We start from the raw sequence: 25,910 nt of genomic DNA on the forward strand, positions 1-25,910 counted from the left end.
ATAATTAATTATAACAATTCCCAACTTCCTGCGAAATAATTTTTCTATAATTTGAAAACTTTTTTATGTTTAAACATTCTTCCTGATTAACCTACTGATGGTGAAACACAGTGTTGAAGTAATCAAAAACTAGATAAGTGTTTTTACTAATTTATTATTGCTCTGTTCTTTTAGAACATTGAGCACTCTGTTTGTAGAATACACTAACATAATTTATATATATATATATATATATATATATATATATATATATATATATATATATATATATATATTTATATATTTATATATATATATATATCTATATATCTATATCTATATCTATATATATATATCTATATATATATATATATATATATATATATATATATATATATATATATATATATATATATATATATATATATATATATATATATATATTTATATATATATATATATATCGATATCTATATCTATATCTATATCTATATCTATATCTATATCTATATCTATATCTATATCTATATATATATATATATATATATATATATATATATATATATATATATATATATATATATATATATATATATATATATATATATATATATATATATATATATACACACACAGTACTGTGAATAAGTTTTAGACCACTTACATTTTTTCAAAAACTACCGGAGAATTCTTCTCTAATATTTAATATTTAAGTTTGTAGTTCTAAATTATAAACTTATTAAAACACATTTATTTCACATAAAATATGGAACGATTACAAATTTTTTAATGTCAAACTTCATAAAAAACTCTTAATATGTCCTCCCTTTGCCTCAATCCAAGCCAATATTTGCCAGGGAATAGATTCATACAAATTAGTTATAAAATCCTGGGGTATATTGTGCCATTCTCTTTAAAGTACTTCAAAACATTCTTCAGCATTTCGGGGAGCATGTTTGACCTTCTTTCTGTCCAGGTAATCCCAAATATACTCAATTATATTCAAAACTGGACTCTGAGGAGGTCAGGTCATCAATTCCAGAACTCCTTCCTCTGCCATTTCATTTAAATAATTTTTTGTCACTCGGGAACAATGTTTTTGGTCATTGTCCTGCTGCAGAATAAAACTATGACCTATTAGTCTCATTCCTGATGATACAGCATGGTGCCTTAGAAAATCCACATAACGTTCCCTGGTGAGTCGCCCCCCTATTTTGATCAAATCACCTACTCCAGATGAAGATAAACAGCCTTAAACTTGTAACAACCCTCCTCTGTATTTAATAGTAGGGTAACACTTAGGCTCATAGGCTTCTTCAATTCTTCTTCAAACATATTGGCGCCCTTTCGTTCCAAAAATTTCGAATTTGGACTCATCGGTGTACAGAACCCGATTAAACATTTACTGGGCCCAATCTTTGTGTTGTTTTGGATATTTAAGTCGTTTTTCTTTATTGCCACACCATAATAATGGTTTTCGAATTGCAACACACCCTCTTAATCCTGATTTAAGTAGGTGCCGTTGTATAGAAGAAGAGCTGACATTTTCCCCAGTTGCTGTGTTAATGTCTTTTGCCAGCTTGGTTGATGCTTTTTTTGTATTTCTTAAAGATAGGGTTTTTAAATATTTATTTTCATCTTTTGTTAGCTTAAAAGGTCTACCACTTTTTTTTCTATCTTCAAGGGAGCCAGTTTCTCTAAACTTTTTAATGATTTCTGTAACAGTATTCTTCGAATATCCTGTTTTGGATGTTGTTGTTATGACACATCGTTTTAATAAATAAACAAATAAATCCCTCATGTTTCCTCATCAATTTTGTTTATTTATTCAAAATAAGATATTCTTTCAACTTTTATTATATATAATTAAACTTAAGTACGCTTTAAAAAAATTACATAGGAAAAAAATTGTAAATATACTTCTAATTATACAAATGGTCTAAAACTTATTCACAGTACTGTATATAAATGTATACATATATATAGCATAACTCATTGAGTAGAGAGTGAAGTCTCATAAAATTTTCATTCTATATCAACTTTTACTAAGCAGAATATATATATACATATATATATATATATATACATATATATATATATATATATATATATATATATATATATATATATATATATGTATATATACATACATATATATATATATATATATATATCTATATATATATATATATATATATATATATATATATATATATATATATATATATATATATATATATATATATATATATATATATATATATATATATATATATATATATATATGTACATATATATATGTGTGTGTGTATATATATATATATGTGTGTGTGTGTATATATATATATATATATATATATATATATATATAAATATATATATATACACACACACACACACACACACACATATATATGGTAGTACCGCGCTCAATTTAGTTCTCTGCACAGCGGCCTTGTACTTCAAGGTTCGTGTTTTGGAGTTATAGAGTTAAGAGAGGGTTATAACCACAAGTAGCCTCCTCATCCGTAGTGGCTTTCTCGGCCTTGGGGAGGTGAATTTGCTTGTTTCTTTTATTTGAACATTGAGGCAATCGTTTCTGAATGAGTTGAATGAACTTGAATTTATTGTATTTTGTGACTAAGTGTAAAACATTTTGATATTCTGTTTGTGAAGAAGTTTTGTCTAATCGTTTCATTCCTTGAGCCTTTGTTCAATATCTTTCTTCTAATTCTCATATTATGTTTTCTGGTAGTTGATAAATATGATTGATAAGGTTTTTTTTTTTTTAATTATTTGAATAAGTTCTACTCTTTTTGTTCTATTTTTTAATGTTTCAATTTTTAGATACAATAAACCCTTTAAAGTCACCATTTTTGTTGCACTTAAATACTTAATACCTAACAGTTTTATACAGAAATTTTGCTGATGTTTCATTTAAATATTTAAAAGAGTGTTTAATAAATCCAAATTATTTATTTAATTTGTTGTGTTGTTAATTTAAGGTTTCCATTTTAAGTCATTAGTGATGGTTATACCGAGATCAATTATTGATTGAGTTTTTAAAAGCATAAAATCATTTAGTTTATTTTTAATTACTTTGCATAAATAAATAAATGCATTATTTTGCATTTATTTTCCTTAAATTTAATTAACGATTCATTAAACAATAACTTAGTTCATTTATATCATTTTATAGTCCTTTTGATTCTTTATTAATGAAATCATTTTTGTGTTATCAGCAAAGAGCTTTACAAAGTTTTTTAGATTAACACATAAATATATTTATATCTATATATATAAATATATGTCATGCACTTACCCCATGCAAATATTGATGCTTTAAAAAAAAAAATACGTGAGCTTGATGAGCCACGAAATACTTTTACAAACATGCGATACAAATTTAATCCTTCAATTGCCATCCAAAAGAAAGTTGACAAAACAAAAAACTGCAGCAATGAAGCAACTACTTTACACAAAAGACGCGGTTCAGTATGATCTGCCAATGCAAGAAATATAATTAGTGTACACATCAAACTAACACACAAACTCAAAAGAATTTTTGGTGCAAGCTTCTTTCGCAATTTTCTAAAAACAGTTAATATATAAATTGATACATTCTATAAGTAAATATATCAGTATATAAGTAAATATAGTTAATATATAATATATTTAAAACCATAAGTATAAGTCATAGATAAGTATAAATCATAGATATATATAAGTAAATATAGTTAATATATAATATATTTAAAATCATAGATAAAACATTAACATGTATACATTATATATTTAACACCAGAGGTTACTAAAGTTTATGGATATAAAAATTAATTAAACAAACTTAGTTCAGAAGAAAACGAAACTGAAGATTATTGAATTATTTGTTTAGTCGTATATTCTAAAATGTGAAAAGAAAAATGTATGAACACTCTTACGTAAAAGATAAGTTATAAAACAGGTACTAAAGTAAACAGTTTTATGTTCTTAAAAATGATTTTTGCAAACTTTTATTTAAAAACCAGTCAAATTATTATTTTACAAAATTTATTAGAACCTTAAGAATGGTGTTCTATATTAACCTACCTAAACAATATTATCATGATCATTGTCATCAATTAGTTATTTTATTACTTTGTGTGTGTGTGCGCACGTGCGCGTGAGTGGTTATTAAGGTGCTCCAAGATGTCCTTAAGGTCTTATCTGTGATAAGACTGTAAAGACTTCTTGGAGAACCGCAGAAAAGCATTTAAATAGAAAAATCAAATATCCTTTGTCTTTTTACGCCAAAGTTTTGTTGTACATTAAGTTTAAAACAATTTTTATATTTGTTTAAGACTCTTCGATTTTTTAAATTTATCCCTGATTTTATCTAACAAGTTTTTTAAAATTTTAAGATTATGAAAAGTGTGAATTCCAGATTTGCAATTGTTTAAGTATATAGAAATAAAAATTTATTTCAAAATCAATGTAACCTTTATTTTGTGACAAGTTTCTTCATTTTTAATAATTTATGTCACTACAAGGTTTCTATAAAAAAAAATTTTAAAATTTGAGAAAATAAAAATTAATGAAATTTTAAGATTTTAAATTTTCAAGATTGCTTTCAAGATAATATTTGAAAAAATATATTTTTTGGAAAAACTACTTTTTGAAAAGCATCAATAAAAATTTCTGTTAGAACATAAAATATATAAGTAATCCTTTGTTAACAATCCCTACCAATATAAAAATTTAACAAAACCCAAAGTTCAAATAAATGCATATTGATTCAGGGCTTAGTCTGTTACTAGCTAACAAAATATTTTGAAAGTAATAACCTTGTTGTCAGTAACTACTCAAAACTATATATTTTTTTTAATTTTGTGTAACCAAAAAACATGAAATGAACTCAAAAAATATCTTATTGTTTTCATTTATTTTTTATTATATAAGTATAATAAAAAATAAATGAAAACAAAGAAGAAAAAAAAATGTAACAGAGTTTAAAATATCTTTTTTATTAGAACTTTTTAAATTGATGATAACTAATGTCATCTATTTCTATAATATTTTACATTAACGTGCTATATTAAAATTATTATTAAGTATTATATATATATATATATATATATATATATATATATATATATATATATATATATATATATATATATATATATATATATATATATATATATATATATATGTATATATATATATATATATACATATAAATATATATATATATATATATATACATATATATATATATATATACATATATATATATATATATATATACACCCTAGCTAAAAAATATACTTTTACACCTTAGAATGTATATACAACCTGTAATGAATATTTAACCTGTTTATCTTAATACAATATGATAAAAAAAAAAAGTTTCAAGGCTAGGAGCAAACTGATTTACTCAATAACATGAGTAAAAACACCCTTTAAACAAAAATAAATTATATATTAACAACAAAACTTTTAACTCCGACGAGACACCATTCAGAGTATCCATCAAAGTTTTTTTTCATATCTGTACAATAAACATGGAAATATCTCAACTTTAACATGTTTTATTAAAAATCAAGAAATTTCTAGTTTATGCTCCTCAAAAACTTAGTAAAAAAAAAATTACATCTGAATTACAGTTAAAATTAAAAAAGTCAAACTTCAAGGTTAAAGTCCAATTTCAAGCAAAGAATTATTTTCATAAAAAAAAAGTTTTTGCGCTGTTGAAAATATAAAAACAAAAAGTAAAAAATTTGTTTTCAAAAAAAACCTGCTTTTTTAATAATTTTTCAGATATTTATAGCTTTAAGGTTGTAAAGGTTAACACAGTAATGGAGTGCATTCTTTGTTTTTCTTTTAATGATCATGTTAAAGCCCTATTACAACTCTAAAACTCCAAGACTATGTTAAACAAGATTGCTGTACCAGTTAAATGCATTACTATTGCAGATGTGATTGAGATCAACTCTACACTTTTTTTAGCTAAACAAACACTTAACAATAGACTTTACAGAGTTTTTAAAGCAGTCAAGTCTATGAATGGCAGTCAACTATAAATAAACCACATATTATATACTCAATCCATATGTTATGTCGCACTTTCCTGATACCATTTTTGCGCTTAAGGCAAAAAAAGTCGCTTAAATTTTTTAGAAAAAGAAGAAAAAATAGAGAACAATAAAAGAAAAGATTGCTGTCCTATGCCAAACCCTCAGTCAATGTAGCTGCACTTCTTTGTAGGTCAGGCTATTTGATAGTCGATGTACGTACTGAAGCCCCTGAAAGATCCTATTGATGTCATCTGTGTGCATCTATTACTGCATTTATAAATGCTGTAATATATATATATATATATATATATATATATATATATATTAGTGATGTGCCATCGGCAAAGGCTGATTGAGGCTAATTATAGGGTTTAATGTATGTATATAAAGTAAATATCTTAATATTAGGTATGTAGCTTGTATATGTAAGGTGTGCCACCAGTTTGGTTTGGCTTAATAGCCAATACTGTTGCATCGGCCAATGCCAATTAATCAATCGATGGTTTAGCCGATTATTTGATTGCTGGCGACCAATAGCATAGGCTAGTAGGTTGAATCACTTCTGATGAATAGGTACATGTTAAATATGTAACTTAAATCCTTAACATTATTATAATACCCTTAAATAAATACATTAAACCTATTATTAGCCACAATCGGTATTAGCCAATGGCACATCACTAATATATATATATATATATATATATATATATATATATATACACACACACACACACACACACACACACACACACACACACACACACACACACACACACACACACACACACACACACACACACACACACACACACACACACATATATATATATATATATATATATATATATATATGGGTAGATATAGATATAGATTTATATACATTACTATTTCATTGTTTTAATGCCATAAAAAAATTGTTACTCTTCAAAAGTTGTAAATAAAATTTCAATTTATTTTTCTAAATAAAAAAAAAACAAAAAAAAACTTGTGTCAAATATTCAGTTTCAATGGGATGCATCAAGTAAATATATAAAATGATTTGAAATAGACACTATCATGATATAAAAACTATATTTAAAAAAAAAAGTTAAATTATGTTAATTTATTCAGTTCACTAAATTCATGATAATTCTAGTTACAAAAAGTTGGAAGAATAGAAAATTAACAATAAACAAAAATTCAGCTTACGAAAAAGCAGAATAGCTGACAATAGTCAGAAACAACCCAGCAATGGATAATCCACAACCAATCCATGTAACAATGGTAAGGCTTAAGGAGTCATTTTGCGAACCTGACTGAGCAACATTCAATAGCAGGGCAAAATTTGTAAGATGATTACATTCACATATTACTACTGATAAAGAACTGTTAGTTACCTTGCACCCTTTAGTAGACCATGTTTTTTCTGTACTCAAAAAAAAATCATCAAATGCATTAAAATAATTTCATAAACATTTATAAAAAATAATTTGATTAAAATAAATATAAATGTTTAGATAAAGCAACTGCTTTACAAATAGACTGACATGTCAAGCCTTAAGTGTGTGTGTTTGTGTGTGTGTGTATATATATTAGGCCAGGCTAAAATATCACGATTTTCTGAAAATGAAAGGTCGCGGAATCTATACCTGTTCTATACATAAAACGAAGTATATAAACCAAATTTGACCTCTCTAAGACCATATTTAGTGCTGGAAGATGACTTTAGGTTTTTACGCAAATACAAGACGTCATCGTTTTTTTCTGAAAAAAAATATTCTTTTTGAAAATGAAGAAAAAAATAAGTTAGGAAAGGTATTTTTTAGTTTAAAATCAAATATTGTTACTATAACAGACTTTTTACAACTTGGCCAGTGCACTTTGGTCAGCTTCTAATGATATTACCGCCCTGTGCTCTCTGACAACTAGCAGTATATCTTGCCTTTTGTCCTCCTTTAATGCGCTACTGATATATCTTTGTATTAGATTGATATTCCGCTCTGCTGGGTTATTTGTAACATTTAGAGATTTAACAAACTCACAAAATGATACATAGGAATCATTTTCCTCCAGCTTTCCAGCAGCTAAATGTGTTTTCCAGGTAGGAATTTCGTCCTGTATACCTAGAACAATGAACAGAGCCCAACTTTCCTCTGTAATCAACTCTGTTACCTCAGAGGTAGATAAAACTAGGACAGCATCAGGTTTACCATTGGGAATAGTGTTGATATCTGGTACCTCAAAAGTCAACAGCTTGTCTAGAACTGCAAGCTTCTCTTCAAAATCTGGATCTGCCAGTATTAACACAGCAACCCTTGGGTTAAGGTACCAAGAGTGCTGCTGAAAAAACTCAAACTCTTGTTGTATAACATAAGCTGACTTGAATGACAGGTAATCATTCTTAACAGCATATTCTGCTTTGTATGAACATAAATACCATGGAGCATAAAAAACTGCACATATAAAAGCTGACTTTTCCAGTTGAGGTAACTGATCTTTAGGCAGAAAATCTATTCTACCTGATGTCATAACAATAGCTAAATTGCAAAGACTGTCAGCCATGAAACGAGCATTGTGATTGGCTCCTGGTTGATGAATTTTAAAACCATTCAGCTTTGGTGAGGAGACATTTAAATAAAATGCAACATACTTGACTAGATGATAACAATCATCTCTTGGAAACACTTTGTGATTAAGAGCAAGCTTCAGATATTCCTGAGCTTCCAGGTAAAGTTTATGAAGTTCAGATCCAACTTCCAGCTTCTTCTCATCAAACTTCTTAAACTCAGACAGGTCAGCTTTTTGAATTATAGCGTGATATACTTCCCAGTCCTTCTTGAAATCTTAATAGAACTGTCTATCTGGTGCAGCAGTAACTCCAAGGACAATTGCAATTGCCTTATGTATTGCTATTTCAAACATGTGATGTCTGCATGCCAGAGAACAGGTTTTCCCAAAATATAGCACAACCTGGTTATAATTCCTGCATGGGCTCCTGTATTAACATTGGTAGTATCTGCAACAATTGCAAAAATTTCATTGCATATTTCAAAGGACTCAAGTAAGTTGTGAATAATTTCTGTTTCATCAACAGCTTTGCCAGACTCTGCAGGTAAAACACCAAGTAAGAGATCATTTTTATTCTCAAATTCAGGGCTAGTAACACTGACAGCAACTCTATCTCTTACAACAAATTGCAAGGTATTTTCATCTAAATGTTTTAACAGCTTGTCATCAAAGTGGAGAACAAGGTGTTTTCCAGCCATTATCTCTCTGTTATTTTCTCTGATGGTATTACCTAAATAAAGTTCATTTTTTAATACAATATATTATTGTTATGATGGTTTAGACTTTTTCTTTAGGTGTAATATCCCTTGTCCCTTTAAAAATTGCCTTGATCTTCAATTACTTTTGCTCTTTCTCTTAAAATACTGGATTTAGTAATGCCCATCTAATTAACATCTCCTCCCAGGTAAGTAACAACAGACGACTACTAAATCTTTTCTTCTTACTTGAAATTAGATAATGATAATATCTTAAAATACTACTATTGGTTGGAAGCTGTGTATTAGGTAGCTCTGAAATTGGGTTAGTTAACAGATATAATGGTCGTCTGACACTTTCACTTATATGCGCATTTTTCTTCTTTTTCGAACTCATTTCTTTCTGAAAAGTTGATGCTATTTTAACTATTTTTAATTATTAATAAATTATTACAGTTTATTATAGATGTGTCATGTAGTGTTTGTAATCTTAAACTAAACACAAAATGGTGCAATCTTGTTATTTTGCCATCCTTCACGTAATTTCACCATACTTTGCGTATTTTCGTAAAATCCTGACTTTATCTTCTGGCACCTAGAATTGAGATAGAACAATAAAAATTCAGATTTTTGCTTATTTTTATGTATAGAATAGGTTTTTAAACCGTGACCAAAAATTTTTTTCTTTGGCATGCCCTAATATACATACATACATACATACATATATATATATATATATATATATATATATATATATATATATATATATATATATATATATAAAACTACATATTTTTTAAAACTAAACGTTTCTTGGTAGACCAAACCATCAGGTAAAAAATGTGATTTTTTCTTGTGGAAAAATAATTTTGTACAAGAGGAAAATGTGTTACAAAAATCTTTTCTTTTAAAAAATCTGAAATATATTTTCCCCTATTTTCCTTTTAATTTTGCTTTTAGCTGAGTTGTTTTTAATTTTTTTTTCAAACTTTTCCAAATTTTATTTTAATTTCAATTTCAATTTATTTAAGATTTAAATCTATTTTTTTATTAGTGATAAGCAAAAAAGTCCTTAAAAACAAAAATATTACATATATACCTAAACTTGCATGTATGAAAAATGTTTTGGATATCCGAAAAAACTTTTAGTTGAAAAAAATTCTGGAAAAAAAAATCCAGAAAAGGATAATTTCTGATATATAATTTTTTAATTTTTCTTGATTGAAATACTTGCGCCAATTGTTTAAAGTTTTGCTTTTTATGATTTTCGATTAAATTTAGAGCAATTTCCAAGCATTGACTTGAATAGATTCTGATGTCAAATCCAGTTAGTTTGTTCAACAATATTTTTCTTAATGTGATTCCTTAATGTGTTTTTTTTTTGTTCCCAGCCTCCAATTATTGCAACTTTTTAAAAAGCATCATTATTTGACGTAAGTTTAAACATACAAATGTTTGAATTTTGCTCTATGTCCCAAACACCAAAAAATGCTGGATCTGTCACTTCCACAGATCTCTTGTTTCTGAAGCAAATTTGTTTTAGAATTCAACATTCAAACGATGGAAATGTACAATAAATATTTATATACCTATAAATTTTCAGCTTAAGACAAATATCTCAAGAAAATATCTGAAACATTATTTTTAACTTATATCATATACTTTTAAGGTTCACTTTTTCAGTTAGGTATCAGATCAAAATTCAAATAATTAGAACCATTCAATAACAAGAAAGCTAGAAAGAAGATGCCGTAGCTAGCTCCTTGAATCCACTCTTCTTTTTTAATGGATTTTTACAAGAACTCTTTATTTGAAATAGCTTCTAGATCTTCTCCAAACTCATCACATGCTCTACATTATCTTGAATAAATTTAACTGTAAGCACAGCAAAATTTATTTTTTATTACAAATTTTTTCTCAAAAACAGGAAATATATTTCTGTTTTAAGAAATAAATTTTTTAAACTATGGTCAATAGGTTTATGATTTTGCTGTGAGTTCTGATGAGTTGTTAGCAACTTTAAAAGATTTTACAAGTTTTGGAACTCATTGTATTCAAAAAGTTTGAGAGAGTCTCATCTGTAGGCATTTGTCTAAACTATGACCTAAAATATAAAAAATTAACCAGTAGTCTGGTGAAATATACAACTCAAGACCTAGTGGCTTGTCTTTATCAACAAAGACTGCTTTCAGAAGGATTTCATCTTTGATTCTATTTGTTTTAAAACCTTTTCAGACCTCCTTTTGTTTTTGAAAAAAGAATTTTTTACCATTTTTATATTGCGATCTCGGTCAAAAGATGCCAACGCCAACACCTATCACCTTTATGGTTTTACCATGATTTGAATTTCACCTCTGCAGCAGGCTGAATATACATCTGAATAGTCTTGACGATCTTAAAAGTGTAAATTAAAAATAATGCATTGTAGATAAAATAAGGTTTAAAATGACCCTGCAAAAAACTTATTACATATAACTTTGACAAGATAAAATCAAAGTGCTATTTCTATCAATTTTATTTTTATATATTTCTACTGATTTAAGCTAAGGTTGTCATTGGAAAAAAAAATTGGTTTAGAATTATTTTTTTTGTATTTTACATCTGATTTTGAACCATTTAGCAAATCATTGTTTTCAAACAACTTGTTACTTTATGGCATAAATTATTTTTAAATCATAAGAATAAAATATCAAAACTTATGAAATTAAGTTTTACTTTAAAAATTGCAGAATTAGAAAAGTTGCAGGTCAAAAACTGCAATGCCCTGGAGAGAGAAATTTAGTCAGCCATTCTATTGATCTGAACAAGTCCCTTCCAATCCTTTAGCTAATACTATTGTTTTTGGTGACTTTAAGTCTACCTCATTGTTTTTTATTCTAAAGCAGCTGTCATATCTAATTGTAATCATTTCTTTTATCTTTTTCACAACAACAACTCTCTAGAGAAAAAACATATTTTAACATTGTAAGAAATCAATGCAAAATAGCATCGTCTAACACTATTATTTAACTAATTGTCTGACACAAGTTATTTAATTAAAACTATTTGTAAAGTTCTTATTTTCTAAACCTTTGATCTAAAGGCCACATTTTTTCTGTCATCCCAAAGAAACAGCTTAATCAATCGTTAGTTATCTAAATTTCTTCTGCATTTTTTGATAAAGTTAATAGTAAATGTAACTCAATATTTGAGTTTTTAAATATTTCAGTTTTCTAATCTAAGGGATGAGTAGGCTTTAAATTCAAAGCTGTTTGCCATAAAAATGCTGTTTTACTTTTAGATGCACAAATTTGGGATATGAAAATATTTAATGGAACACTGTTTTAAAAAAATCTCATGAAAACCAGTACTTTAGTAGAATATTAGTATTACTGTTAGTAGTCACTGGAAGATAAAAAAAAAAGCCAAGTATATTTTTATATTTCAAAATAAATTAATTTTGAAGTATAAAAATCTTTCATAACACTAACTAGGAAAAATTTTCCTCCTGAAAGTACAAACTTCCAGAAATATCTTTTTCAACATGTCTTGATAAGTCTTATTTTTCAAAAGTTATGAGTAAAGTATCCTATAATGAAAACGAAATAAAGCGTAAAGTAAATACGGAAGCAACTAGAAACTTCTACCGAGATAAATAATACCACTATTGAAGAACTTCAAAGATTTGGTTCTTTTGAATAAACTTATTCAAATGAATTTGATGATGTTGCTAAGGTTGGTGTTGCTAAGGTTGAACCTGATTCAACTGAAGATCCTGAATTTAAAGTTTTTTCAACTGATTGTGTAAAAAGTACAGCAATCTTTATAAAACTTAAGACCCTTACTTTAAAGCTAGCCAGAAATCCATTTAAAAGCAAAGTAATATCAACCAGGGAGACATTACAGGTAGAATTAATCATCTATCTACTATAGCATATTTGTGTAAGCATTTGGTCAGTTTTTTTGCTTATGTAAATCAATACGACTTTTTTAGAAAAAGAAAAAAAAAACAAAGAATAATGAATAAAAAAATTGCTGCCCATGCCAAACCTTCATTTGATGTAGCAGCACTCAGCTGCGAGTCAGGCTAAGATATATGTTTATATATATATATATATATATATATATATATATATATATATATATATATATATATATATATATATATATATATATATATATTAAGCGATCCTGTAGGTGATACTATAGGTGTGTATACACACACACACATATATATATATTGTAAAAAACATTTAAAATTATTTGTGTGTGTGTATATATATATACATATACATATACATATATATATATATATATATATATATATATATATATATATATATATATATATATATATATATATATATATATATATATATACATATATATATATATACACACATATATATATATATATATATATATATATATATATATATATATATATATATATATATATATTGTAGAAAACATTTTTATTTATATAAATATATTTATTTTGTAAATATATATATATATATATATATATATATATATATATATATATATATATATATATATATATATATATATATATATAAGTTCTTGCTTTATTTAATAATTTATTTTTAATTATTAAGTAACTCACTATTTGTATCAAAGTATCCACATGATGTATTTCCAGAAACATTTGAGTTTTTTGAAAAACTCATAATTATTGGACTATTGGATTCATTAACATTGACATTCTTTAAAGTGGCTGAAAGTACAACACTGTTTATATTTCCACTGCGATTTTTCATGTTCAGGAATAAATCAACTTCTTTGTATATATAAGAATAAACCAATGTTTTATTTTGATCAAAAAACAATTGTGAAGGAAGAGTTATATAAGGAAGATAACTTTTGGAACCATCTTTAGGATCATTACTTGATATAATGATACTTAAATTATTGTTGTTCTCAGAATAAATGTAAATATCACTGTTGTTTTTTTCATTAATATATGATGCAAAAGCCACATTTTGTGTTGAAACACTTATATTAGTGAATTGTTTTGTTGCCATTTTATCCAGTTGAGATAAAAGCTCATTTGATGTATTAAGTTTTGAATTTGCTTCACTTAACAAAGTTTTGTTTTGATTTAACAGAGCACTTACAGATGACAGAACATTTTCTGTAACCTAAAAACAAATCTTATAAATTAAGTTAAAATTTTTTAAAATATGGTTTGGCTAATTTGATTATTTAAAAATTAAATACACCTAAACAATAAAAAATTTAAAAATATATAAAAAATAATTCAAACATTAAAACATTAAAAAAAAAAAATTAAATTTGTTAAAACTGTAAATAAATAAATTTGTTAAAACTGAGTCAAATTTTAAAAATAAAAAATATTTAAATTTTGTAACACAGTTTAATAATTTGTAATATAATATAATAATTTCTGATTGCACTAATAAAACAATTTAACATTGATGATGATTTTACAATTAACCATACAATTAAAAAGTCTAATTTTGAACTTTACTCAGATAAACAAAAAAATGCACTAAAAAACTGAAAATTACAAGAGAAAATGCAAAAAATATATTCTTCCTACAGGACCGGTAACTATTAGCATATCGAATGTAAATTTGATTACATCATACTTTTTATAATTAACATAACAGTAACAGTAATTATGTAGTTTGGTCTAACTTAACCTCTTTGCACTGTGCCAGAATTTTATGAAGTGATGAGAGAGCATTAATGACCAACTATCTGAATATGAAAATATCCATCATAAAACAAAAGTTAATAATCAGGTCTTGGATTCCAGAATAACAACCTATTGAGGATTTCTGGCCAACCCTTAAACGCTAAGTGTACAAAAAACTATTGAGAAGTTTAAAATAAAGATGAACTGCAAAAAAAAAAATGTTCTTGTTTAAAAGTTGACAAAAATCTTGTAAAATATAAGGGCAAACCCTTTGTATAGAGGAAAAATAATACAGTACATTTACTGTATATATAGTAATAATGAGAAAGCAATAGTTTAGTTCTGAAAGTGAAAAAAATAGATATACTACTTTTCTATAACAATTTTTTTTTACTCCTTTCTTTGCACAATTACTGCTTGTGTTTATTTTGTGACAAACTTTTATCACCAGGAGTTATAATAAGTGTAGTAAATTCTTTTAATTAGCAATGATTTTGGAAAAATAAGATAAAAAAAAAAAATGTTTTATATACATAAATAGATTGGCAAATAGTAAAAAAAACAACAGCAAACAAATAACTGAAATAATTCCACAAAAAAAAATAAATAACAGAAACTGAATTAGAATCTTTTATCTTGGAATCATTATAAAAAAGCTTGTGGAGAATTGATACAAAAGTACAAAATAGCAAATATTTTTAACTTCAATTGAAAAAAATAGTTAAAGCTATTTTCTAATTTTAGACTTTAGACTTACTTTTTCCATCCGATTCTAAACAGTTTTGATTAAATTAGTAATCAGAGTAATCAAGCCAGAATACCAGAGTACAAAATGTAAATAAGATATATATATATTTTTTTATCTTTAAAGTGTTTGTAGGCAGGCAATACCTTGCTAAAATTGGCTTTTTGTATCTAAACCATTTAAAATTAGCGAAGTGTTTTTTTTTTAAATACATCAAAGTTACTTTCATCATTGAAAAAATGAATGCTTTAACTTATCTAAAGTAATCCATTTTCAAATCAACATGAATTCTACTTGTAAACTAAACTTTTACCAGAGTATTTTTGATGCAATTAAATCTTGTTGCTATTTCTGTAAATGATCATTAAGCCCTCTTTCATTATTTGCTACATTGATGCAAAACTTACAGATTTTTTGACCTATTTCTCTCAGTGTTTATATCTTATTTATAATTTAAAAAATCAAAATATACAAAAAACTGTTTTAAGCAAAAAAAAACTTAACAATAAGAAAAGAGTAAACTGTTGATTTTAAACAAAATTTTTAATTTTACTTTTCCTAAATAATTTACTCCTAGCAAGACTGTAAGCAACCATTTTTTAAGTGTAGAATTATTAGAAAACAAAGAATATTTTTAAAAAGCAAGCAAACAGTTGAAAGAAAACTTAAAAAACTGTAAATTCTAGTAGTCAGGATGAAGGTCAGAGAAACCTTTGACGCACGAGAAAAAATTCTAGCTGCATAAAACTTTTTAAAGCTTAAAAGAACAAATACAGTAAATAGATGCAGTGTAATGCAGTAAAATGATGAGTAAAAAGATAGAACAAGAAATGCTCACTTGAGCTTCAGTGATGATAGTATAGTTTTGTAGAAAAGAAAAAGAGGTGCAAATGTTCAATGGGACATTGGAATTAATTACATTATATACATAATTGACGTTATGGGACAGTGGCTCAAGAATGGCAGCTGAAGCAAGTTCAACTACATTTACAACAATTATTTGGATCTTATCTAGAAGGGTAAGGGAATAATCAGACAAAGCAGCCCAATCGTGACAACAGTATTTCATACAGGAACGTACAAGAGAATTTTAAGGGTAGATAATAGAATTGGCATTACAAAATTAGCAAGCACAATAAAGAGAGGCAACCTTAGAAAATGCTACATTTGCAATGGATTGCATAAAAAATGTTTCTTTGAGAGTTCATGCTCTCTAAAGTTTCTATGAGAGGTCATAACGATATGTGAATAAGATATAAATATAAGAACTTAGAAAGACTGTTTCTATTCATCAATAAAGGAGTTTGGGTTAAAACTTACAAGCTTCAGCGAGCATCAAGCTGTCACAGAAAAGAGATCAGATTCAAGATCAGCTGACTGTTCTAAGCAATCAAAAAGTGATGACTTTTTGTTAAGACTGGAGTATCTAGTTGTGAAAATAAGCAAAATAAGCAAAGAGCCACTTTAGTTGCAAAACTATGAGAAAAATCATTAACATAGATAAGGACAAAAACAAGACCAAGGATAGAACTTTGCAGTACCATAGTTTATGAAATAAAAAAAAGTGTTAGCATTCTAGGACAATTTTAACATTGCGGTCAAGAAGAAAAGACTTTAAAATCTGAAAAAACATTAACAGATACACTATATAAAGCAAGGTTGTGGAGATAATCAAGATGACATGCTTTTAACAAAAGCCTCATTTTGAACAAGACCCCTTGACTTGCTTAATCAACTGCACACAACTTTTTTGTTATAAAAGGTAACAAGTCAGCTGTTGAATAAAAGAATATACGTCAAAAATATAGATTGTTAGAAAAGAAGTTATTTAACTCAAAACAAGATATTAGATGACTTTTAATAAAAGACTCAAAGACCTTGCTAATAATAGAGAGAAGGCTGTTTGGACAATAGAGGGGTCAAAGATTTCTCCATAGTTTTAATAAAATGCAATTTAAAATACTAATTTATATCTAAAAATGTAATCAATGAATTATAAAAATCTTTATACAAGTTTTATAAACATAAATATTCTTCTATTTTAAAAATGCTATTGCATTTAATTCAGACAACTCAACTTAAAAAACCAGTTTCTATTGCCCCTTTTGAAAGATTATTGCAAATATTGAGAGTTAAATGAAGTAATCTAAAACACTGAAACTTCTCAACAAAGTCAATTTATTAAACTGCTCTTACCTCTTACAATATCTGAAACAAATCCGATCTATATAATTGATTAGATAAAATAGTAGCCTATAAAATAATGAATAATTAAGAGTTCTTTTTAGTATAGGCACTATCCTTTTATCCTGCACTATCCTTTTTTATATGAATTTTAACAGAATGAAAAAACAAACCTATTTAAAACTATAAAGTAACAGAATTAAAAAAAATAAAGTAATGGTAATGTCTTTCGATTAAACACAAAATAATATAGAACTTCATTTTATTCAATATAAGCACAAATTTAAGTTTTTTATACTTTTAATATACTAATAGCAATATTGTTTCTATATTTTGATATATGTAGCAGCTGCAAATAGCCTTACATAGCAGTTAAAATATAAACTAAATTTATTTAAAAGAAATAATTAATGAAAGTTACCTCGCTTTTTTCCTTAAATCAATTTTTCTTTGACTTTTTGTCGACATAATAAATTTATGATGTTACAAAAGTTATAACTTAAGATAATGAAATTTCATAAACGAAAAAAGACTGAACATTCAAGTAAAATCCGTTGTTTTGTAAATCCTGGGCACGAATACAGTAATTTAAAAAGGGACGTCCTGGGGACGCCGTTTTTATATTATTTAATTAAGAAATGAAAGGACGTCCTTAGGACATTACATGTACGTACCGGTACGGACTGACTCAAATGTAACCTACATAGGACGTCCTGCGGATGACGCATGCCCACTGGGTATACTTTATATGACCTCTCTATCTTACATAATCGTCAAATAGTACCCCTAGAAATTTTAGTGATACTTCTCTTTTTATTTTCCCTTTTGTTAAATTCGGCAAAGATAACTTAAAAAGTGTTTATTAATTGTTAAGTTAAGTATTAAGTTAAATAGAGGTTGCATTTATGGCTACAGTTATGACTACATTAATAATATATTATACATTTTATATTCAATGATATTAGGATTTTTCTTTGTCACTTCAACCTATATATGTATATATGCATATATGATGTCCTCTTTTAGACAAGGTGCAAAAACGCATTGTAAACATAGTTGAACCTGCTCTTGCAGCCAACCTCCAACCATTATCACACTGTTGTAATCTGCTTCTCTTTCTCTTTTCTACAAATACTATAATGGGCACTGCTCTAAAGAGCTAGCGCCTCTTGTGCCATCTACTAAAATTCATTCTTGTGTTACTCGTCATTTAATTAAGTCTCATTCTTTTTCTGTAACTGTTCCTAAGCGCTTCAAAAACACTTATTCGTTTAGTTTTTTTCTTCGAACACCAGTTCTTTGGAATTTGCTTCCTTTATCTTGCTTTCCTGATTCATATAATTTACAATCCTTTAAGTCATCCGTCAATCATTACCTTGCTCTACAATCCTCATTTTTTCTCTTTCAGTAACTTGCAATTTTAATTAGTGGCTGCTTGCAGCCTTGTTGGAAGCGAAGATATTTAATATATATATATATATATATATATATATATATATATATATATATATATATATATATATATATATGTAAATTATGTTAGTGTATTTTACAAATAGAGTGCTCAATGTTCTTAAAGAACAGAGCAATAATTAATTAGTAAAAAACACTTATCTAACTTTTATGCTGTCAAAAAATATTTGGGATTTAAAAGAAAAAAATAAAAATTTTAATTTAAAATGGTCTATTCTAAAATCTGCCCCTGCCTTTAATAACATTTCCTAAAAATGTATGCTATGTTTGCAAGAAAAATTTGAAATAATTACTCATTTAAATCAAGAAAATTTATTAAATAAAAAATCTGAATTAATTTCTAAATGTAGGCACAAAAATAAATACATCTTAAAAAATTATAAAAACTAATGACCAAATTAAACAATCCCCATTCCAAAGAAAATCATTGCATAATTACTTTCTGTAACTTCCCGTTAACAAAAAAATACAGTAATTAAAAAATTTTTGTAATAATTTATAACTTCCTGTAAAATAATTTTTTATATAAATTGAATTTTTTTGAGATTTAGTAACCCTTCCTAATGATCCAGCGATGGTAAAACTTCAAGTCGAAGATAAAAGTTAGATAAGTGTTTTTTACTAATTTTATATATATATATATATATATATATATATATATATATATATATATATATATATATATATATATATATATATATATATTAGGGTGTCCCAAAAAACAACATTTTTGAAAAATATATGCAGAGACCCCCTTAATGTGTTCTATCTAATACAAAAACACTATATTTAAAATTTTTTTGAATAAAAAATATTTTAAGGGGTCCCTCAAGACCCTCGAATATTTAATGGGTTCCTAATATTTTCAAAAAAAAAAGTTTTTTAAAAGTATGTCAACCTGGTACTCAAATGAAGCAAAATTATATAAAAATTTCAAAAATAATATTTAATTTGGAAAAATTTTAACTTATTTATCAAAATTGTCATAAAAATACATTAAAAATGCATTTTTTTGTTTTTTGTTAAAAAACAGAATTTTTCATGTAATAAAACCAAAAATAGCAATTCTATATTTGAAATCTATATTATTTTTGAAATTTTTATATAATTTCGCTTCATTTGAGTACCAGGTTGACATATTTTTGAAATATTTTTTTTTTGAAAATATTAGGGACCCATTAAATATTCGAGGGTCTTGAGGGACCCCTTTAAATATTTTTATTCAAAAAAATTTTAAATCTAGTGTTTTTGTATTAGATAGAACACATTAAGGGGTCTCCGCATATATTTTTCAAAAATGTTGTTTTTTGGGACACCCTAATATATATATATATATATATATATATATATATATATATATATATATATATATATATATATATATATATATATATATATATATATATATATATATATATATATATTATAGTCTATATATATGACAGCAATTATATATATATACTATAATATATATATAACAGCAAAAAAAAACTATATTAGTATATATTTGTATATAGTATATTAACCCACATTTGCTGGCATCCAACTTTCTTTAATAATTCCAGTAATAATATATGTAATCAACTGAATATCAATGATAGATACATTAGTATTTTCATTTAAAGCGATTGACAAATTTGCAGCTATCCCATCAGCATTATTACTTGTTATGGTCTATATTAAGAAAAAAAAATTTAATTAATTATGCAACTTTTTTAAATACAAACATACTTTTGTTTTAGCTTTCTGATTGCATAAATTTTGCAATTCAAACCTAAAGGCTATCAAAAAACAAATAAAATTTGATTTTCGAAAAGGTTCAATTAATATTTATCTTTTCGTATTTGAAGCTGTAGTATCAAACACAATACCAAAAACATCCATTTTTAAATTATAAGATATCAGAACTTTAAACAGCCATTCTCTGCTGTAACTAATAAAAGTGTTAATCATGCAATTTTTTTAACATAACTCACATTTATGGCTGGTATGTCCATTTTAAGTTTTTTTTTTTTTTTTATTGTTAGTTCGTAAATAATTTTACTGTCAAGGTTCAGTACCCTTGGGATTCATTCTATATTATACTCTTCCCTTACTACTTTATCCATCCCTATTATCCCAATCATTTGTTTATCCCAATCATTTGTTTATCCCAATCATTTGTTTATCCCAATCATTTGTTTATCCCAATCCTTTGTTTATCCCAATCTTTTGTTTATCCCAATCTCTTGCTTATCCCAATCTTTTGTTTATCCTAATCTTTTGTTTATTTAATTTAGACAAAAAGATAAAAAGATTTTTTTTTTACCGCTTAAGAAAATTTTTTTTTTCTGGTTTATGGCAATGAAAATTTTTTTTTTTATAAATAAGAGTGTCTCAAAGTTGGCTATTAAAAATTTGTGGCTCATAACCTCCTGTTTAAGAAGCAATCCCTCTATTACTAGACCACTACCACTTAAAACACTGAATGCAATAAAAGCATGCCGACTTTGTTTGAACTAATCTGGAAAGAAAAAAAAGTAATGAAAAAGTGTAAGGAAAACTTCAAAACTCTAAACTTATACAACTAGTCTAATTCTGAACTTGATTTGCATAAAAAAGAAAAAAAAAATTAATCACATGACAATTTAAAATAAAGTTTTTAGCTTGCAATAACAAATCAACAGTTGCGGATATAGATTAAAGATATAAGAAAAGAAATAACAACAGATTTACCTCAAGAGGCCTCAAATAACACCTAAGAGATAAGGTAAATTTTTAATTTTTGCTGTGAAAAATGATTCATGCAAAAATGAAACAATTTCATAATGTGAGATGTAGTGTTAACACAACCAAGCATTCTTTTAGGTCTCCAAATCTATTTGGAAGATATCCTGGAAATAAACCTTTTATTTCTACAAAGTAACCTTTTATTTCTATCAAAAAACACGCTTGAGATTTGCTAATGAACATTTAAATTGGCCAAGAGAACAATTTTAAAAAATACTTTATAGTGACGAATCAAAGTTTATGTTATTTGGATCTTGCTATATAGTATTAGATATGTTTGTTGACTAAAAGTACATAAAAGTACCAGCTATTAACAGTAAAACACAGAGTTAGAAACACAATGATTTGGGGCTTTAATAGAGAGTATGATAACCCAATCCAAGTTTGTGGAGTCAATGCCTGGTTGTTGTCAAGCAGTAATTGATGTTCAGGGATTGTAGATTAGATTGCTTAGATTAAGTTAAAACTCATTAGTTTTTACTTTTAAAATTAATTTTTTGACATTCCTGTGATGATCTAAAAAAAGTTTGACTTTTCATTCAAAAGTTATGACAATTTATATTCTCATTCAGTTACTTTAGCATGCTAGTGTATACAAAATGCCCACTTTTTTCAGAAATATATTTTTCAATATATAAAAAAAAAGGGAAAAAGACATTCCTATTATTCCAAAATAAATATCTTTTATGCATATGTAATATCCAAATCCAAAATCATGCATATACTAAATACCATATATATTTTTTTTAGTATGACACCATCAAAGATATTTCATTTTGATTCTATGCATAGGTTTTTGCTTTTACTTCTTTGATACTGGCCATGCAACTCTTCCTGTAATCTCCTAAAAGGGTACAGCTTTAAAACTCAGTTTAATGGTTTTGAAAGTGGCTACTGTTAATGTTTCACAAACTCTGTAGTAGTTTTCAGAAAAACTGATTCCATCAGCAGATGTAAATTTTAGAGTATTAATAGTGCCAAGTTGTCTAGGCCACATAATGAGCCCTGAGTTTCAACTTCAGGTTAATTAGCAGGAATGAGATAACTACAAAGTTCATTGCTTGGGATGCCATGCTCTATCTATGATTGAATCAATGATTGATGCTCCATTTATGATTGAGTCTTATATTTATATGTATTATAAATTATGTGTATAGTATGATTGATGCCTTATCTCCTCTTATATATTATATGTATAGTATGATTGATGCCAATCTATAATTAATTTTTAAAATACTAACATCACAACCACTTAGCTGTTTTAATATAAATTCTACAAATATTTGTTGTTTACAAATAAACATTCCATCAGTTGAACCTTACCTCTTGCAAAAGCCACTAGTTCTTTGTTAGACTAACTTGAATTTGACAAATTCTTCTATGGATCTAAGTAATGAAGACTATAATTTACTTTTATTCTATAAAATTGTATTATTTAATTAGTTCACAAAGATTGACTTACAGATAGTGATTTACAGGAATTTTTCTTTTTTTAAATTAATTAACAAAAAAAAATTAATAAAAAGAAGCAAAAATAACACTTATTTCAAGTACTTTATTGGAAAATCAGAGAACTACACATAGATTTAAGAAATTAAAATTAAAAAGATTAAATTTGAAAAATATTTAAATTTATTTGAAATACTCTTTAATTAAAAACATTTCATAGATTAACCTTTATGAAATTGATCGAATACAGCACAACCTGGAACTACTTAAACTGATGTGTTAGTAAGAAACAACTTTTATATAAACTATTCTTATTTATTATACTATGTGGTAGTGGTGTAGTAGTAGAGCGCTTGCTTCATTACCAAGACGTTCTGAGTTCATATGAATATATATATATATATATATTTTAATTGTAAAATAATTCAAATGCATTTACATTATTATATTTTTTTATCTTTAACTCATTAATAGCAATCATTTTAAAGTTATTAAGTACGCTTTTATCAAAATTATTTATACTTAACAGATATAACTAACCTTGTTTAAATCAATAAGGTACTGAGAAAATTCAGTTTCTGCAGGGCAGTCAAAAACCTCATAATACATCCACATAGCTATGTCTGAATAAGTTTCTTGAGTATACCAGGAAAAATATGAAGGCATAACCATACAGTTAGCATTAACAATTTTGGATTTATCATAGCTGCAACTTAAGTTATAACTACCATCAGGTAAGCTGAAATTAAATCTTTCCAATCCAGAAAAATATTCTATCATTAAAGCATCAATTGGATCATATATTTTCGAAAAACAACAATCTAAACATGAAGAAAAACTTTACTCATAAAAATACATACTTGCTTTTACTTTTACTTGTGTTAAGTTTTTTTTTTTATTTTTTTTACCTTAATTTAAATCTTTTTTTTTTTTGCTTCAATTATTCAAATAAATAAGTTAAAAACTTATGTTAATTATGTATATTTTTCTCCCACCTTTATGTTTTCCCGGCTAATACAACCTACAACTTTTTAAGTCTTCTGTCAATAATAATTCTGTTAATAATATTTAAATAAATAACATTTATTTTATTAAAACAATGTTCATAGGTAATTATAACTATTTTTTAATTTTTGTTATCTTCAATTAAAATTATTTTTTTGATTTATGCAACATTGCTAATATATTTTTATCAATTGCAACTATTTATACATTTTAGTCAAGTTGTTTTAGGTTAAAATAAATATATCTATGATTTCGTAAAAAAACATGTCTTGAAATTACAGGTGACTAAATCTAGATAAAGATATAGTACACCTTTCTAGATAAAAAAGTATTCTTGTGAACTACATTTTCATTTTTATTAAGATTTCATTGTGTTAAAAAAAAAATATTTGTAAAAAAAGCGCTTGATAACTTTAGTTTTCTCACTTGCTTTAAGTATATGAAAAAACTTTAGTCATTCATGCCGACATTTTTCTAAAATTAGAAAAGTAAGTTTTTTCAATAGTTTTCAATAATTATTTTGGATAGTTTTTAATAATTTGGAATCAATAGTTTGGATAGTTTTTCTTCCATAGTTTGGATCTATTTGGATTTGAGTTCAGCAGTCTCATCTTGTGATCTTGGTGTTGATGGTTATCTTCCTCTAATTCGTAAAGACTCCAATAGTCACATGCTTGGCCTGGGCATTTACATTCGTAAGAATTCACCCATTTGTTGTGAAACTAGGTTTGAATCCACAGACTATTCTTTTATGTGCTTTCATTTAGCACCACTTCACACTATCACCTTTATCTATCCGCCTTTCACTCTATTGCCTTTCTCTTTGTTCTATATCGCTCTCCTTCATCTCAAGACTGCACACTTTTGACGTTATTTCTGATCATATTGACCAAGCCCTCTCTCTTATCCATCAGCTAATAGTTGTTGTTGGTGACTTTAATGCTCATCACTCTGAATGGCTTGGCTCTCCCACAACTTTTGCCTTTCTCAATCCCTAACTCAAATAGTCAACTTTCCAACTCGCTTTCCAGACAACCCGAATCATTTACCTTCTCTACTCGACTTATGTCTTGTTTCTGATCCTAGTCAGTGCTCAGTTTCTCCACATTCACCCTTAGGTGCTTCTGATCACAGTTTGATCTCTCTAAAACTATTATCTCATTCTTCTTCATCACCTGAATCCCCCTATTATCAAACCTCTTACAACTCAGTAAAGCTGACTGGGATTCTTTCCGTGATTTTCTTTGTGATGGCCCTTGGGTAGAAATCTTTTGTCTTCCTGTCGACAAATGTGCTTCTTACATAACTTCGTGGAATCAGGCCGGCATGGAATCTTTTATTCC

General features: G+C 26.3%; 1 protein-coding gene across 1 annotated transcript in view; it reads right to left on the minus strand.

The window, feature by feature from the left end:
• LOC105848474 (adhesion G-protein coupled receptor G2) overlaps positions 1-25,910 on the minus strand; it is a 53,148-nt gene that overhangs the window by 5,852 nt on the left and 21,386 nt on the right. Inside the window, exons 5-9 of the mRNA XM_065808111.1 lie at positions 24,103-24,383; positions 20,875-21,018; positions 13,887-14,421; positions 7,227-7,443; positions 3,302-3,570 (exon numbers count right to left, since the gene is read on the minus strand). Of these exons, the coding sequence (XP_065664183.1) occupies positions 3,302-3,570; positions 7,227-7,443; positions 13,887-14,421; positions 20,875-21,018; positions 24,103-24,342 (1,405 nt within the window). The 5' untranslated portion in view covers positions 24,343-24,383. The remainder of the gene's footprint in view (positions 1-3,301; positions 3,571-7,226; positions 7,444-13,886; positions 14,422-20,874; positions 21,019-24,102; positions 24,384-25,910) is intronic.

This window comes from Hydra vulgaris, chromosome 10 (assembly GCF_038396675.1).
Source record: "Hydra vulgaris chromosome 10, alternate assembly HydraT2T_AEP".
Classification (NCBI taxonomy): Eukaryota; Metazoa; Cnidaria; class Hydrozoa; order Anthoathecata; family Hydridae; genus Hydra; species Hydra vulgaris.